Here is an 18384-nt window from a genome sequence, read left to right on the forward strand (position 1 = left end):
GATAACGTTACATTTTTCCATCACATCAATAATGTTTATTGAGCATCTACTGTGTGCAGAGCACCAGAGGAGAATACAATATAGTAGACCCTATCCCTACCCAATCGTATTTATTGAGCACTTACTAGGTGCAGAGCACTGTACTAAGCTCTTGGTAGAGTACAATATAACTAAGCTCTTGGTAGAGTACAATATACAGAATTAGTGGGCACGTTTCTTGTGCATAATGAGCTTACAGTCTAGAGGGAGGGACAGAATATAAATAAATAATTTGTAATATATAATGATAATAATATTTGTTAAGCGCTTACTATGTGCCAGGCACAATTTAAATATATGTACATAAGTGCTGCGGGGTTGAGGGTGGGGCAAATATCAAATGTCCAAAGGTCACAGATCCAAGTATACAGATGATGCATTAGGGAGTGCAAACCGGGGAAGAAAGGGCTTAAATCGGGGAAGGCGTCTTGGAGGAAATGTGACCTTTTTGTTGAAAAATGATCCGTATAAGAAGAATGAAGTATGGACTGGAATGGGGAGACAGGAGGCTGGGAGGTCAGCGAGGAGGCAGATGCAGTAGTCAAGGTGGGACAGGATAAGTGTTCAGACTAAGTTTGGTTTGGTTGGAGAGGAAAGAGAGGATTTTAGCAATGTTATGAAGGTAGAACTGACAGGATTTGGTGACACTGAATATGTGGGTGGAATGTGAGAAATGAGTTGAGGACAATGCCAAGGTTACAGGCTTGTGAGATAGGGAGGATAGAGGTACTGTCTACAGTGGTGGGAAAGACAGGGGAAGGACAGGGTTTGGGTGGAAAGATAAGGAGTTCAGTTTTGGTCATGTTTTGTTTGGGATGTCAATGGGACACCCAGATAGAGATGTCCTGAAAGCAGGAGAAGCAGCACAGTTTAGTGGAGAGAGCGTGGGCCTGGTTCTAATCCCAGCTCTGCCACATGTCTGCTATGTGACCTTAGGCAAATCACTTAACTTGTCTGGGACTCAGTTCCTTCATCTGTAAAATGGGGATTAATAATCATAATTAATTATAATGAAGACATATATTGAGCGCTTACTATGTGCCAGGCACTGTACTAAGTGCTGGGGTAGACACAAGCAAATCGGGTTCGACACAGTCCCTGTCCCATGTGGGGCTCACAGTCTCAATCCCCATTTTATAGATGAGGTAACTGAGGCACAGAGAATAGTAATAATAATTACTATTATTATAGTTTTTGTTAAGTGCTTACTATGTGCCAAGCACTGTTCTAAGCACTGGGGTAGATACAAGGTGATCAGGTTGTCCCACATGGGGCTCCCAGGCTCCATCCCCATTTTACAGATGAGGTAACTAAGGCACAGAGAAGTTAAGTGGCTTGCCCAAGGTCACACAGCAGACAAGTGGCGGAGCTGGAATTAGAACTCACGTCCTCTGGCTCCCAAGCCCGGGATCTTTCCACGAAGCCAAGTGACTTATCCAAGGTTACACAGCAGTCAAGTGGCAGGGCCAGGATTAGAGGCGCAGAGGTGGATGGGCAACCACTGGAGGTTTTTGATGACTGGGGAAATGTGGACTGAGGGAAGTATGTACTTGGAGTGGAGAGAGTTTGGAGGCAGGGAGGTCAGCAAGGACACTATTGTAGTAGTGAAGGTGGGATATGGAGAATGTATTCATTCATTCATTCAATTGTATTTATTGAGCGCTTACTGTGTGCAGAGCACTGTACTAAGCACTTGGGAGAGTACAAGTCGGCAACATATAGAGACAGTCCCTACCCAACAATGGGCTCACAGTCTAGAAGGGGCAGACAGACAACAAAACAAAACAAGTAGACAGTGTCAATACCAGCAAAGTAAACAGAATTATAGCTATGTATACATCATTAATAAAATAAATAGAGTAATAAATATGTAAAAATCTACACAAGTGCTGTGGGGAGGGGAAGGGGGCAGGGTGGGGGGGGAGATGGGGAGGCAAGGAGGAGGAGAGGAAAAAGGGGGAACTCAGTCTGGGAAGGCCTCCTGGAGGAGGTGAGCTCTCAGTATGGCTTTGAAAGGAGGAAGAGAGCTAGTTTGGCAGATGTATGGAGGGAGGGCATTCCAGGCCAGAGGTAGGACATGGGCCAGGGGTCGACGACAGGACAGGCAAGAACAAGGCACAGTGAGGAGGTTAGCAGCAGAGGAGTGGAGTGTACAGGCTGGGCTGTAGAAGGAGAGAAGGGAGGTGGGGTAGGAGGGGGCGATGTGATGGAGAGCCTTGAAGCCGAGAGTGAGGAGTTTTTGCTTGATTCAAAGGTTGATTCATTCATTCATTCAATCGTATTTATTGAGCGCTTACTGTGTGCAGAGCACTGTACTAAGCGCTTGGGAAGTACAAGTTGGCAACATATATAGATGGTCCCTACCCAACAGCAGGCTCACAGTCTAGAAGGGGGAGACAGACAACAAAACAAAGCATATTAACAAAATAAAATAAGTAGAATAGTAAATATGTACAAGTAAAATAGAGTAATAAATCTCTACAAACATATATACAGGTGCTGTGGGGAGGGGAAGGAGGTAGGGTGGGGGGGGTGGGGAGGGGGAGAGGAAGGAGGAGGCTTAGTCTGGGAAGGCCTCCTGGAGGAGGTGAGCTCTCAGTAGGGCTTTGAAGGGAGGAAGAGAGCTAGCTTGGCGGATGTGCGGAGGGAGGGCATTCCAGGCCAGGGGGAGGACGTGGGCAGGGGGTCAATAGCGGGACAGGCGGGAACGAGGCACAGTGAGGAGGTTAGTGGCAGAGGAGCAGAGGGTGCAGGCTGGGCTGTAGAAGGAAAGAAGGGAGGTGAGGCAGGAGGGGGCGAGGTGATGGACAGCCTTGAAGCCAAGAGTGAGGAGTTTATGCCTGATGCGTTGGTTGATTGGTAGCCACTGGGGATTTTTGAGGAGGGGAGTAACATGCCCAGAGCATTTCCGCACAAAGATGATCCAGGCAGCAGCGTGAAGTATAGATTGAAGTGTGGAGAGACAGGAGGATAGGAGATCAGAGAGGAGGCTGATGCAGTAATCCAGTCGGGATAGGATGAGAGATTGAACCAGCAGGGTAGCGGTTTGGATGGGGAGGAAAGGGCAGATCTTAACGATGTTGCGGAGGTGAGACTGGCAGGTTTTGGTAACGGATTGGATGTGTGGGGTGAATGAGAGAGCGGAGTCAAGGGTGACACCAAGGTTGTGGGCTTGTGAGATGGGAAGGATGGTAGTGCATGGCTGTGGATAGCCATGACGTGAGAAGCAGCATGGCTCAGTGGAAAGAGCACGGGCTTTGGAGTCAGAGGTCATGGGTTCAAAGCCCAGCTCTGCCAATTGTCAGCTGTGTGACTTTGGGCAAGTCACTTAACTTCTCTGGGCCTCAGTTACCTCATCTGTAAAATGGGGATGAAGACTGTGAGCCCCCTGTGGGACAACCTGTTCACTTTGTAACCACCCCAGCACTTAGAAAAGTGCTTTGCACATAGTAAACACTTAATAAATGCCATTATTATTATTATTATTATTATTATTATTATTAGTGCCATCTACAGTGACGAGAAAGTCAGGGAGAGGACAGGGTTTGGGAGGGAAGATAAGGAGCTCAGTCTTGGACATGCTGAGTTTTAGATGGTGGGCAGACATCCAGATGGAAATGTCCTGAAGGCAGGAGGAGATACAAGCCTAGGGGAGAGAGAACAGGGGTGGAGATGTAGATTTGGGTGTCATCAGCATAGAGATGGTAGTTGAAGCCATGGGAGCAAGTGAGTTCACCAAGGGAGTGAGTATAGATGGAGAACAGAAGGGGACCGAAAACTGACCCCTGAGGAACCCCTACAGTAAGGCGGGGGGAGGGGGAGCCTGCGAAGGAGGTACTTAGATCAGCATGGTAGCAGGCTGGATGGAAAAGAAGAGGGCAGATTGTAGAGACTCATTTGCTCCCACGGCTTCAACTATTGAGTGCTTACTGTGTGCAGAGCACTATACTAAGCACTTAGTAAGTACAAGTTGGCAACATATATAGATGATCCCTACCCAACAGCAGACTCACAATCTAGAAGGGGGAGACAGACAACAAAACAAAACATATTAACAAAATAAAATAAATAGAATAGTAAATATGTACAAGTAAATAGAGTAATAAATATGTACATACATATATACAGGTGCTGTGGGGAGGGGAAGGAGGTAGGGCGGGGGGAATGGGGAGGGGGAGAGGAAGGAGGGGGCTCAGTCTGGGAAGGCCTCCTGGAGGAGGTGAGCTCTCTCTTCCTCCCTTCAGGCTCGTGTCTCCTCCTGCCTTCAAGACATCTCCATCTGGATGTCTGCCCGCCATCTAAAACTCAATATGTCCAAGACTGAACTCCTTATCTTCCCTCTCAAACCCTGCCCTCTCCCTGACTTTCCCATCACTGTTGACGGCACTACCATCCTTCCCGTCTCACAAGCCCGCAACCTTGGTGTCATCCTCGACTCTGCTCTCTCGTTCACCCCTCACATCCAATCCGTCACCAAAACCTGCCGGTCTCACCTCCGCAACATCGCCGAGATCCGCCCTTTCCTTTCCATCCAAACTGGTTCAATCTCGCATCCTGGCCCCTGGCCTGGAATGCCCTCCTTCCGCACATCCGCCAAGCTAGCTCTCTTCCTCCCTTCAAGGCCCTACTGAGAGCTCACCTCCTCCAGGAGGCCTTCCCAGACTGAGCCTCCTCCTTCCACTCCCCCCCTCCACCCCCCTCGCCTTACCTCCTTCCCTTCCCCACAGCACCTGTATATATGTATATATGTTTGTACGTATTTATTACTCTATTTTACTTGTACATATCTATTCTATTTATTTTATTTTGTTAATATGTTTTGTTTTGTTCTCTGTCTCCCCCTTCTAGACTGTGAGCCCACTGTTGGGTAGGGACCGTCTCTGTATGTTGCCAACTTGTACTTCCCAAGCGCTTAGTACAGTGCTCTGCACACAGTAAGCACTCAATAAATATCATTGATTGATTGATTGATCCTATCCCGACTGGATTACTGTATCAGCCTCCTCTCTGATCTCCCATCCTCCTGTCTCTCCCCACTTCAGTCTATACTTCACGCTGCTGCCTGGATTATCTTTGTGCAGAAACGCTCTGGGCATGTTACTCCCCTCCTCAAAAATCTCCAGTGGCTATCAGTCAACCTACACATCAGGCAAAAACTCCTCACTCTTGGCTTCAAGGCTCTCCATCACCTCGCCCCCTCCTACCTCACCTTCTTTCCTTCTACAGCCCAACACGCACCCTCCGCTCCTCTGCCGCTAACCTCCTCACTGTGCCTCAATCTCGCCTGTCCCGCCGTCGACCCCCAGTCTGTGTCCTCCCCCTGGCCTGGAATGCCCTCCCTCCGCACATCCGCCAAGCTAGCTCTCTTCCTCCCTTCAAAGCCCTACTGAGAGCTCACCTCCTCCAGGAGGCCTTCCCAGACTGAGCCCCCTCCTTCCTCTCCCCCTCCCCATCCCCCCCACCCTACCTCCTTCCCCTCCCCACAGCACCTGTATATATGTATGTACAGATTTATTACTGTTTTACTTGTACATATTTACTATTCTATTTATTTTATTTTGTTAATATGTTTTGTTTTGTTGTCTGTCTCCCCCTTCTAGACTGTGAGTCCGCTGTTTGGTAAGGACCATCTATATATGTTGCCAACTTGTACTTCCTAAATGCTTAGTATAGTGCTCTGCACACAGTAAGCGCTCAATAAATACGATTGAATGAATGCAAAACCAACAGGATTTGGTGACAGACTGAATATGACTTGAATGAGGGAGATGAGCATAGGATAATGCCAAGATTACAGGCTTGTGAGATAGAAAGGACAGTGGTGTAAAGATTTCCTGAAGGCAGGAGGAAATGTGAGACTGCAGAGAAGGCAAGAGGTCAGGGCTGGAGATGTAGATTTGGGAATCATCTGCATAGAGATGGTAGTTGAAGCCATGGGAGCAAATGTGTTCTCCGAGTGGATGTAGATGGAGAATAGAAGGGGACCCAGATGGAACTTGGAGGGATCCCCAAAGCTAGAGCTCTCCCTCCCTTTTAGACTGGTGGCCCCCAGGGGGGAAAGGGGCTATGTCCTATCTGGTCCTCTTGTAACTTTCTCAGTGCTTGATACATAGTAAATGCTGAATATATCCTATCATTATAACCTTTGCGGACACAGGTTAGGTTTGCCCAAGTATTCTGCAGGTGTTGAACAGTCCATGTCAGGTCTCCATGTCAAACAAAGCATTGGCATGAGACTCTGTACATGTGTGTATGTGCATGTGTGTGATTGGTATGTATGTGTGGTGGGTGGATAAGGGTGTGTGATTGAGAAGACAGTCACAGCTGCATCCACCCACTTCACCTGCCCAACTTAAAAATGGAACCGTCTGCTTTCTCCAAGTGTCACTTCTTTTAGAATGGTGCTTTAATAGCCCCATTTGCTTTTGAATTCATTTGTTAGTTTTTTTCCCCTGCAGGAACATTTTTCCCTTGGGGCTCCTGCACCACGCTATTTCACTCCTAATCTGAGAACTGAATGTTCTGTCAGTTCAGACCCTCGCCAACATTATCCAGAGGGAGAAACAGAAAAAAAAAACAGAAAAATGTGATTCTTTTGAAACTAACAAAGGACAAAGATGCATCACCCGGAAACCCTGGAGTTGATACCTCTTCAAATATGCCAGGTATGGCCAAGCCTCGGAAATTGAAGAGGTGCAAACCCAAAGCGTGATGTGGCCGAGAGCTGCAGAGCAAAAAGAATCTCAAATGGTCAGGGTGGACAGAGAGAGATGCTGATAGAATTAGGTTTCAAAAGCTGGAAGTATACAGCACTGTCAAAGTCCCGAATAACCTCTACTCCATCCTAATCAGCCTCAACCTCCCAGCTGCCTTCAACACTGTCGACAACCCCCTTCTCCTGGAATCATTATCCAACCGTGGCTTCACCGACATTGTCCTCTCCTGGTTCTCATTCATTCAATCGTATTTATTGAGCGCTTACTGTGTGCAGAGCACTGTACTAAGCGCTTGGGAAGTACAAATCGGCAACACATAGAGATGGCCACTACCCAACGACAGGCTCACAGTCTAGAGAAGCAGACTGGCTCAGTGGAAAGAGCCCGGGCTTTGGAGTCAAAGGTCACGGGTTCAAATCCTGGCTCCGCCAATTGCCTGCTGTGTGACCTTGAGCAAGTCACTTAACTTCTCTGTGCCTCGGTTCCTTCATCTGTAAAATGGGGGTTAAGACTGTGAGCCCCCCGTGGGATAACCTGATCACCTTGTAACCTCCCCAGCGCTTAGAACAGTGCTTTGCACATAGTAAGCGCTTAATAAATGCCATTATTATTATTATTATTATTATTATTATTATTATTATTATTGAAGGGGGAGACAGACAAAAAAACAAAAACAAAGAAAAAAACAAGTAGACAGGTGTCAATACCTGTTCTCCTCCTAGCTCTCTGGCCGCTCCTTCCCAGTCTCTTTTGCAGACTCCTCCTCTGCCTCCCACCCTTTAACTGTGGGAGTCCCTCAAGGTTCAGTTCTGGGCCCCTTTGTATTCATTCATTCATATTTATTGAGTGCTTACTGTGTGCAGAGCACTGTACTAAGTGCTTGGGAGAGTAAAATACAACAACAGGCACATTCCCTATTCTCCATCTACCTCCACTCCCTTGGAGAACTCATTTCCTCCCATAGCTTCAACTACTATCTCTATGTGGATAATTCCCAAATCTACATCTCTGGCCCTGATGGCTCTCCTTCTCTGTAGTCTTGCATTTCCTCCTGCCTTCGGGACATTTCTACCGTCCTCTAGTCTATAAGCTCCATGTGGGGAGGGAATGTGTCTACCACCTCTGTTGTATTGTACTCTCCCAAGTGCTTAATACATTGCTCTGAGCACAGTAAGCTCTCAAAAAATTTGATTGAATGAATAGGATTGATTGATTGATTGATTACCTGAATGTCCCACTGACTCTTCAAACTTAACATGTCCAAAACAGAACTCATCTTCCCACCCAAACCCTGTCCCCACCCCAGGTTTCCCCGCACTGTAGATTGCACCACCATCCTCCCTGTCTCACAAACCTGTAACCTTGGCATTATCCTTGACTCATCTCTCATTCAGCCCACATATTCAATTGTTCACCAAATCCTGTTGGTTCAGCATTCACATCACTAAAATCCGCACTTTCCTCTCCATCCAAACTGCTTTTACATTGATCCAAGCACTGATCTATACTATTCCAACTTGACTACTGCTGCAGCCTCCTCGCTAATGCCCCTGTCTTCTGTCTCTCCCGACTCCAGTCCATACTTCACTCTGCTGCCCAAATCATTTTTCTAAAAAATGTTCCATCCATGCTTCCCCACTCCTCAAGAACCTCCAGTGGTCACCCATCCACTCCTTACCATAGGCTTTAAAGTTTTTGATCACCTTTTTTTTTATGGTATTTGTTAGTCGCTTACTCTGTGCCAGACACTCTATTAAGTGCTGGTATAGATACAAGCTAATCATGCTGGACACAGTCCATGTCCCACATGGGGCTCAAAGTCTTAATCCCCATTGTACAGATGAAGTAACTGAGGCCCAGAGAAGTGAAGTGACTTGCCCACGGTCACACAGCAGACAAGTGGCAGAGCTGATCTTAGAACCCAGGTCCTTCTGAATCCCAGGCCCATGCTCTACCCTCTAGGTCATGACACTAGTATCATATTATGCTGCCAACTTGTACTTCCCAAGTGCTTAGTACAATGCTCTGCACACAGAAAGCGCTCAATTAATACGATTGAATGAATTATACTGTTCACCTCACCTTCCCCCCGCCCCACCACCTCATCTCCCTGATTTCCTACTACAACCCAGCCCACAAACTTGGTTCCCCTAATGCCCACGTATTCACTGTACCCCAGTCTCATCTATCTCGCCACTGGCCGCTTCCCCATGTCCTCCCACTTGCCTGGAATTCCCTCCCCTCTTCATATCCGACAGACTACCACTCTGCCCACATTCAAAACCTTATTAAAATCCTATATCCTCCAAGAGGCCTTTCCCAATTAAGCCCTCATTTCCCCTACTCCCTCTCATTTCTGTGTCACCTAAGCCCTTGGGTCTGTACCCTTTAAACACTTTATATGCATCTCACCCTCAGCACCACAGCACTTATGTAAATAGCCATAATTGATTTTAATCTGTCTCCCCTCTTGACTATATGCTCCTTGTGTCTAGACTTTAAAGCTCCTGGTATTGTATCATCCTCTCCCAAGCACTTAGTACAGTGCTCTGCCCACAGTAAGTGCTCAGAAAATACCATTGATTGATGGGGGACTCCCAACCAACCAGCACCTTGCAAGTTTAGCAATTGCTATGGGAGAAACTCTGCTCGTTTGCCATAGGCTACTCACTGCTCCAAACTCCAGGTTTGTGCCTCCAGCCTTCTGACTCCAGCAGAGGTTCCAAGCTGAGAGGACGGTCCTTGGTGGCCACCAGCCAGTTGCCCAACACCCTGTTCTTGTTAAGGGTTTGAGAAATCACTGGTGACCCATCCAGCTGGCAATCCCACAGCCACAGCGTAGTCCAGTTGTACCAGCTGATGCACCACCATTCAGGGGAACCCCACGATACAGCCATGATGCGCTTCTGGAAAACGTGGCTGGATCAAGGGGCACATTTTCCAGCAGACATACAGGCAATTAGCTAAGGTTCTAGTCCAGAACCAGTCCTGATGTGCCATAACCGTGCCCTCCAGCAAAGTGTTCTTCCTGAAGGCTGGCCTACTGCTCTGTACCCCAAAATCAGCTCCCTCCATCCCATTTTACCCCCTTGCAGACTCCAGGATCCCACACCATGCTGCCCCATCATCCAGCCCCAGCCCAGGCTGGGGGGGAGAATGGGCAGGGGGAGGGGGCGGTGGCAGGAACATAGGTGGTGGCACCTGCAGCCAGGATCCCACACCCACCCATCTAGACTGTGAGCCTGTTGTTGGTAGGGACCGTCTCTATATGTTGCCCACTTGTACTTCCCAAACGCTTAGTACAGTGCTCTGCACACAGTAAGTGCTCAATAAATATGACAATGTCTGAATGAATGAATCTCCATTGCCCGTGGCAGTGCCCCACGGGCCCCAAGAGCAGCAGGAAGCAACAAATGTCAGGCCAGCCACGGGACTGGGCAAAGAGTACTTTGGGATCCAATCCCAAAGGTGAGCAGCTTTTGGCAGGGAGCACGTGTCAGGGCTGGGCCACCCTGGGCACTCTTCATTTGATCTACTTACCTGAGGAGATTGGAAGGAAGTTTGTGGGGGGGAATAAAAAAGGGCTTACATCAACAACTTTGGGGTGGTTAGGACCTGGGGCTCACCCAATCTCAGTAAGTGACATTCTACTCACCAAGGGTTCATTCATTCATTTGTATTGAGTGCTTACCGTGTGCAGAGCACTGTACTAAGAGCTTGAGAGATTACAATATAGACACATTCCCTGCCCACAAGCCTTGTCTAAAATAATAATAATGGTATTTGTTAAGCACTTACTATGTGCCAGGCACTGTACTAAGTGCTAGGTGCATACAAGCAAATCGGGTTAGACACAGTCCCTTGTTCCATGTGGGGCTCACAGACTCGATCCCCCCTTTACAGATGAAGTAACAGGCACAGAGAAGTTAAGTGTCTTGCCCAAGGTCACACAGCAGACAAGTGGCAAAGCCGAGATTAGAACCTATGACCTTCTGACTCCCAGGCCCGTACTTTATCCTACACCACACTGCTTCTCTAGTGGGGGAAGACAGACATTAATATAAATAAATCACAGGTAGGTACTTAAGTGCTACGGGGACCGGGAAGAGATGAGGGTTGGACAGGCACAACACAATCAGTGGCATTTCTGGAGCATTTACTTTGGGTATCACACTATACTGAGTGCTTACCTAAACCTGCCGGTCTCAGCTCCGCAACATTGCCAAGATCCACCCTTTCCTCTCCATCCACACCGCTACCCTTCTCGTTCAAGCTCTCATCCTATCCCGTCTGGACTACTGCATCAGCCTTCTCTCTGATCTCCCATCCTCGTGTCTCTCCCCACTTCAATCCATACTTCATGCTGCTGCCCGGATTGTCTTTGTCCAGAAACGCTCTGGGCATGTTACTCCCCTCCTCAAAAATCTCCAGTGGCTACCAATCAATCTGCGCATCAGGTAGAAACTCCTCACCCTGGGCTTCAAGGCTCTCCATCACCTCGCCCCCTCCTACCTCACCTCCCTTCTCTCCTTCTACAGCCCACCCTGCACCCTCCGCTCCTCTGCCGCTAATCTCACCGTACCTCGTTCTCGCCTGTCCCGCCATCGACCCCCGGCCCACGTCATCCCCCGGGCCTGGAATGCCCTCCCTCTGCCCATCCGCCAAGCTACCTCTCTTCCTCCCTTCAAGGCCCTACTGAGAGCTCACCTACTCCAGGAGGCCTTCCCGGACTGAGCCCCTTCCTTCCTCTCCCCCTCGTCCCCCTCTCCATCCCCATCTTACCTCCTTCCCTTCCCCACTGCATCTGTATATATGTATATGTTTGTACATATTTGTTACTCTATTTTACCTGTACATATCTATTCTATTTTGTTAGTATGTTTGGTCTTGCTCTCTGTCTCCCCCTTTTAGACTGTGAGCCCACTGTTGGGTAGGGACTGTCCCTATATGTTGCCAACTTGTACTTCCCAAGCACTTAGTACAGTGCTCTGCACACAGTAAGCGCTCAATAAATACGATTGATGATGATGATGATGAAGATGCAATACAGTTGGTCAACAGTCCCTGCCCTCAAGGAGCTTCCAGGGAAGCAACCACCCAACTGTTCCACACACACCAAGCTGTAGGTGCTTACTAAATGCATTGCCTCTCGCCCTGCAGCTCCTAACGTTGCTACTTCAAAAGCAAGTGTTGGCAGAGAACAGAAGAGGCCCTGGTAAAGGAGAGCTCAACTTGATTCTCCGAAGCCAGCTTGCTTGTTTAATCCTAACCCTAGTTAGGGGTAGGTCGCTATGCTGGGTGGAACCTGACGATCTTGTATCTACCTTAAGTCTCAGTACAGTACTTGGCATCCAACATGCATGCAACAAACATGACAATTACCCAACCCAGCTCACGGGAGTTCAAAACAGTGGCCCAAAGGGCCAGAAAGGCAACTCCCTCCAGCCGGGGCCAGCCAGGCTTCCACAGTGGGGAAGCGAGGGACTTTCCACCAGAGGTGGGTGAGGGAGAAATGGCCACACAGTCCCCTGACCAGCTTTGGGGGAGGGGGAGGCCCTGCTGCAGAGAGCAGAGCAATGCATCCTGCATCAAGGCACATGGGGCCGCTGCTCAATTCAATCCACTGGCAGCACATGCTCCCATGGGGCGCACCCCAACCACTTTAGCCCCACATGGGGGGCCAGGGCCCAGCCAGTCGATGGGCTGGAGATCAGGACCTCTCCATTTGGGAGGTGGGGATGGGCAGCCAAAGGGAGACTACAACACACCGCCCTTGTCCAGCTCAGAGAGCCTGAGAATCGTGACAAAACCTTGAACCAAAATGATCAACACAGAGGGAGAGGATTGAGGCACAGGACTTAGAGTTGCAATCATGTTTTATTCTGATTTTATGAGAGCAAGAGAAAGGTAGGTGAATACCTGTTTTTCCAATTTAAGATAGCTACCATTGAGGCCCAGTCTTCTTTACTTCAAATAAGAAACGTCTCTTCAAAATGTAAAGATAGCTTTAATCATCTTAAACCGGCAATAAAAAAGTAAAATATACATTTTTTATTTAGAATTAAAGCAAATACTTCAGTATCACAAACACAATATTAAACTTCAAGAAATATACTGCTAATTTGGAGTGAGCATGTATTTGCACAATCACAAAAACGTGGAAGAGAAAAACCTAACATCCGCCACAATAGCAGTCAGGTGCAAGATTCTGAACAAAGCACACCACTCTCAATGTACTGTAATTTGATGGTGACAAAATTTTCACACATCTTTATAGACAAAAAGAAAGCTCTAAGATATAAAAACATTGCAATCTAGTCTTCTTTTGAGGAGTCTCTCTCCAATGTGTAAGCCATGAAGCAAGCATCTGGTCTCTTAGGGACAAAGGGGTGCCCGGGTTTCACAATCTCAAAGCCCAAAAAGCTGAAAGTACGGAGAAGTGCAGCTGCAAGAGCAAGGAAAAAAAAAAATGAGCACCCACTTCACGCCCCACACAAAAATGTCAGAACACACCCAGTCATTTTACCTCTTCCAGGGGCCGAAGAAAGGTTCTCCCAGAGGGAAGTCAGGCACTTTAAGAAGAGAAGTCCCCAGAGTGCCTTGCTATCACCCCTCCAGGGACCTGTCCTGTCCTCGACTAAGGAACTACACTGGCACCTACCTCTATCATCTCGATTCCTGTGGAAGCAAATGAAGACATAGTCGACTTGAAGCTTTTCTTCAGCGAACTCAAGAAGAACTGCAAGACTGAGACAAGAGCAGACAATTGTTCCCTCTTTTTGATCCAGTTCACTGCTGCTACTCCAAAGTACACACTGTTCTCTGCTCAGGATTGGATTCCAAGCATTACGCTGCTTCCCATAGGGCCTCACCCTAACGGTTCTATCATTTGGATTTGACCGTAAATGGATATTTGCAGTCACCCCGCCTCCAAGAGCTAGCGTCCCCAAAGGAAAAGTGGAATTTGCAGAGCTCAGGATTTTTTGAGCTAAAGGGGAGCTCTTGGGCAGCTGGCCCACCACCATAGTCACAGCCCCCTCCCACTCCAAGGAACTGTCCCTTTTGGAGCCCTATCCCCTCACCCAGGGCCCCAGAACTACCATTCCCCGGCAGCAGGCAGGCAGCTCGGCCAAGTTATTTGACTAATAATAATAATAATAATGGCATTTATTAAGCACTTACTACATGCAAAGCACTGTTCTAAGCGCTGGGGAGGTTACAAGGAGATCAGGTTGTCCCACAGGGGGCTCACAGTCTTCATCCCCACTTTACAGATGAGGTAACTGAGGCCCAGAGAAGTGAAGTGACTTGCCCAAAGTCACACAGCTGACAATTGGCAGAGCCGGGATTTGAACCCATGACCCCTGATTAACAGCCTTGGCTTGGCTGACCAAGAAAGCTGTATAGCTTGCTGCTGGCTTGAGTAAGCCCAGTAGACTGGGGCGGAAGGGGGACCGGGGGGGGGTCGGGGAAGCGCACTCCACTGGCTAGCCCAAGTCAAGGAAGACGGCACAATACATCCCCTTAATGGGCCCCACCTATCTTTGCTCCCTTCAGGCAGGGCACCGCCTGGAATCTCAATGTAGAGGTTCCTGCTGTTCAGCACTGCTCTCCAATTAACGTGTTTGGCATCAGTAAGCCTGGACTGGATATTAAGAATTCTGGTCCTGTTAGATGTTACTTCCTCTGTTACATTCAGCCGATTATCCTGTTATAAAGGCAAAAATGGTATGAAGAAAGTCACTTGCAGGTCCCCCAATACGCACGACGGCTAACTGATACCAAAAGCCACTTTCAGACCATCAGCAGGTTGCCGTCGAACCTCTCGAGCGAGAAGCAACAGCCCCTTAACGATGGGCCCGGACCCAGGAGACAGGTACTTACCGAATAGAGTTGATTAGCTGAAAGATTGTGATCCCTCTGACTATTCCCTCGCCCACCCGGGATCTTCAGGGGTGGGTGAGGGACATCAGGAGCACCACCGAGGCCCTGGACCCAGGTTACTACAGCAATCAACGGATACCCTGGAACTAAAGAGAAAACGACAGGCTCAGTCAGGAAAGCAAGGGACCAAACCCAGATCCTAGGAACGAGCTTCCTGGAGATAAGGAGTCTTGTGGCACCGAGGGAAGCCAAAAAGTCGATGGCCTTGCTAACTGCAGCCATGAGAGCATCTCATTTGCCTCGACTTGAGCTGAAGAAGGGGGCAGCTGTGTGGACCTTAGGACCTTTCACCACTCACCACTGCTCAACTGCCAAAGCTGTTTGAAATGTGAAGGAAGAAACATGCAATTCTGCTCCCCTGACACCCAAAACCACCGCCTGACCAGGTACTCAGGATGGGGCAGAGCTTCATTTAAAAAGGCAAACCTTGTTTTAATCAAGCCGCTCCATAGAAAAATAGGAAAAAATTAGGAAGAGTCAAGTTGTGGGGCCGGTGCTATTCTGAGGAAAAGGAAGAGAGCTTCGGTACAGTTAACCCACAGTCCCAGCCCCCTTTCCCGGAAGAAATGCACCTCAGATCCCTCCGGCCCCCGACTGGGATCCCCCACCTGCAGGGGGAAAGGTCGCTGCGAATTCCCATTTTCTTTAAAGTGTGAGCAAAAGGTTCAACGGCAGCCAAAACTCTCCATCCTCAAACAAAAGGCTCTTCATCCCTTCATTCATTGTATTTATGAAGCGCTTACTGTGTGCAGAGCACCGTACTAAGCGCTTGGGAGAGTACAATATAACAGACAGCTGCCAAAAGTTCTTGGGTAAATTCGATTTATTCCTAACCGCAAACCCTATCGATTCATTAGACGCAAGAGGCGTTATAGTTACCCATAGCTCTGCCGTCTGGTACATTTTCAATATCCATCCTTTCCATTAAATATTTAAGTCACCCTTCCCCAAGATCAATCCTTCACCGTGCTTTCCCGAGAGCTCGATATTGCTCTCGGCCAGTTCCGCCCGGTGACTGCCACCGAGCTCAAGGGGCAGGGTTTTCACGACTCTTATCTGAGTCCCGTTTCCTAAAAGAATACTTTGCAACCGAGGGGGTTACCGCCTTATCGTTAGAAAACGCTAAAGGGCCAAGGCTGCCACGGACGCGTCGTTCCGGGCTTTGTCCCCCGTGGCCGGGGAACAGCATTCGGACGTTTTTGAATCGATACATTTTCAAGGCCCGCGCACCCTCGCGGACGCGTCGCCAAGGGCCGCTCGAGGCCGGGAGGATCGCGGTGGCGGCCCCGCCCTCTCTTCTCTTCCTCCTCCTCCTCCCCCCCCCACCTCCCTGTTCGTTCCTTCCCTCCCTCCTCTCTCCCCCCTCCCCGCAGGCTCGCTCTCCACTTGCGTCATCTCGGCAGATGCTGCTGCTGCTGCTGCTGCAATCGAGGCCCTGGGGGAAATTTTCACAATCGTTCAGGCCGCGAGCGCCAGCAGCCATTTGCAAATCGGTATAAACATGGGACGAATAATCCTCCATTTTACGGTGCCCAACTTCTAGGCATTCAGCCCCATCCCCCCGAGTGGAGAATTGAATCCTTCGGAGCAGAATGTCATCAGCCACTTTTCCCCACCTCCTTGGGGCCCTGGGCCCCGACGCGATTCCGGGAGGCCGAGTGACGAACGACAGTGTTGAGGTGGCACTAGGTGTCAGGAATCGGATGGAGAAACTTTCGACCGCAACCAGCCTTGGGCCAAGGAAGCTATAATGCGGCACCTTCCTTATCACAGGATTTTAAGTGGAAGGTCAAACCTGACAACTAGCTCACTTTGACCCTACGAACGTTCCCATTCCTTGAAAACTTCCCCTACTTCGTGGAGACCGTTCTTATGGGTTCACTGAGAGCGTTTATTAGAAGACTGGACTTGAAAAACCAGAAATGTAACATCAGGTTGCATTCAGTTTCAGATGTTCTTTTCCTCGAATCAACTGTCGATCGAGTTCCGGTAGGGGAGTAGCCCTAATCTTATAACGAGAGAAACACACACTTTCTCTCTCTCTCTCGCACTCCTTCCCCGATCGCTGTATGATCCTGAAAACGATGGGGGCTGCTTCTGCGGAGACTGCGGCCTCAGGGAGCCTCACGAGCCCCAGTTCTGACTGTGAATGTCATGCCCTTCCTTGGACACGGCCTACCTTAGTGACCAAGGGGCTTATTCGGGGGAAAATGCTGGCTGCTGCCGGAGGAAAGGACACCATACGGAGGAAAAGGCGTGGGTTCACTTCATAGGGACGCCGAAGCGGTCGCTCCCTAATACAACGTGATTGCTAAATTATTGCTTATTACATCTTATCCTGCGCCTGGGTTACAGGTAGAGCTGCAGCAGGGTAAGTCCTACCCAGGCCAGTGACGTTCAGTATTTCACGGGGGGGGGGGGGGGGGGGGCTGCAGACTTCGGGGAGGGGAGGCCGCCCCAAGTCGGCCAACCCCTGCCTCCGCGCAGTCTCCCTCCCGTCCGTCGGCTCGCGGGGACGGGACGAAGCGCTGGCGCCAGCCCGGGAAAAGGGCACGCAACCCTCCAGCCCGACTCGACGGGCTCGGTGGGGGGGGGGGGGGGGGGGGCGGCACGAAGGTCAGCCACGCTCGCCGGTGGCACCTTCTGGAAACTTCTCTCGCCACCGACCCGCCTCCCACCCGCACGGGCGGAAGAACGGGTGGGGGGAGGGTAGCGGGAGGGGGCCGGGCCCCGCCCCTCCGGAGCTCCGCCAAGGGGCGGGCGGGGGGACGGGGGAGGGGGCCGGGCCCCGCACCCACCTCTCACTGCTGCGGCTGCCGCTGCTGTGGATGCTGACAACTGGCATGGTGCGACTGGTGTGACTGGTGCAGCTGGGTTTATCCCCCTCTTTCTCTCTAGCGAAGCAGTGGCTGTTGAGGATCCGCTGCAGGGAGGATTTCACCATCCGGCCGCTGGGGTCCGAAACCAGGAAACCTCCGCTGCGCCTCCTCACCTCCCTTCTGCTGCTCGCCGTTCGCAAAATGGCGCCACGGCTACTGCGGCTCTTTATAGTCTCTCGGTTCCCGGGAGCCACGCCCTCGCCGGAGGGACTGGGGAGGGGCGGGGCCCAGGGCCCTCGGAGCGAAGTGCCCCCTCTCGCCTCATTGGCCGAAGGGCAAGGCGGAGGGGGCGGAGCCTCACTGGGCTCGCCCGACTATTGGCCCGACCGCCCTCCCCGTCGCCCCCCACCGCGGCCGCCCCGCGGCGCCGCTCCGCTCGGCTCCACCTGGGGCCCGCTCTGCGAGAATCAATCAATCATATTTATTGATCGATCATATTTATTGAGCGCTTACTATGTGCAGAGCACTGGACTAAGCGCTTGGGAAGTACAAGTTGGCAACATATAGAGACAGTCCCTACCCAACATTGGGCTCACAGTCTAAAAGGGGGAGACAGAGAAAAAAAAAAACCAAACATACTAACAAAATAAAATAAACAGAATAGATATGTACAAGTAAAATAAATAAATAAATAAATAGAGTAATAAATATGTACAAACATATATACATACATACAGGTGCTGTGGGGAAGGGAAGGAGGTAAGATGGGGGGATGGAGAGGGGGACGAGGGGGAGAGGAAGGAAGGGGCTCAGTCTGGGAAGGCCTCCTGGAGGAGGTGAGCTCTCAGCAGGGCCTTGAAGGGAGG

At 49.9% G+C, this 18384-nt stretch overlaps 1 protein-coding gene across 1 annotated transcript; it reads right to left on the minus strand.

Moving 5' to 3' along the window:
* Positions 1 to 12613: 12613 nt before the first annotated feature.
* Positions 12614 to 17712, minus strand: OAZ1 (ornithine decarboxylase antizyme 1). Its single transcript, XM_038772929.1, is given in 6 exon segments — positions 12614 to 13200; positions 13417 to 13502; positions 14294 to 14463; positions 14640 to 14726; positions 14728 to 14785; positions 17498 to 17712. Coding segments are annotated over 6 exon segments (678 nt in total). The 5' UTR covers positions 17644 to 17712; the 3' UTR covers positions 12614 to 13069.
* Positions 17713 to 18384: the final 672 nt, after the last annotated feature.

This window comes from Tachyglossus aculeatus, chromosome X1, assembly GCF_015852505.1.
Source record: "Tachyglossus aculeatus isolate mTacAcu1 chromosome X1, mTacAcu1.pri, whole genome shotgun sequence".
Lineage (NCBI taxonomy): Eukaryota > Metazoa > Chordata > Mammalia > Monotremata > Tachyglossidae > Tachyglossus > Tachyglossus aculeatus.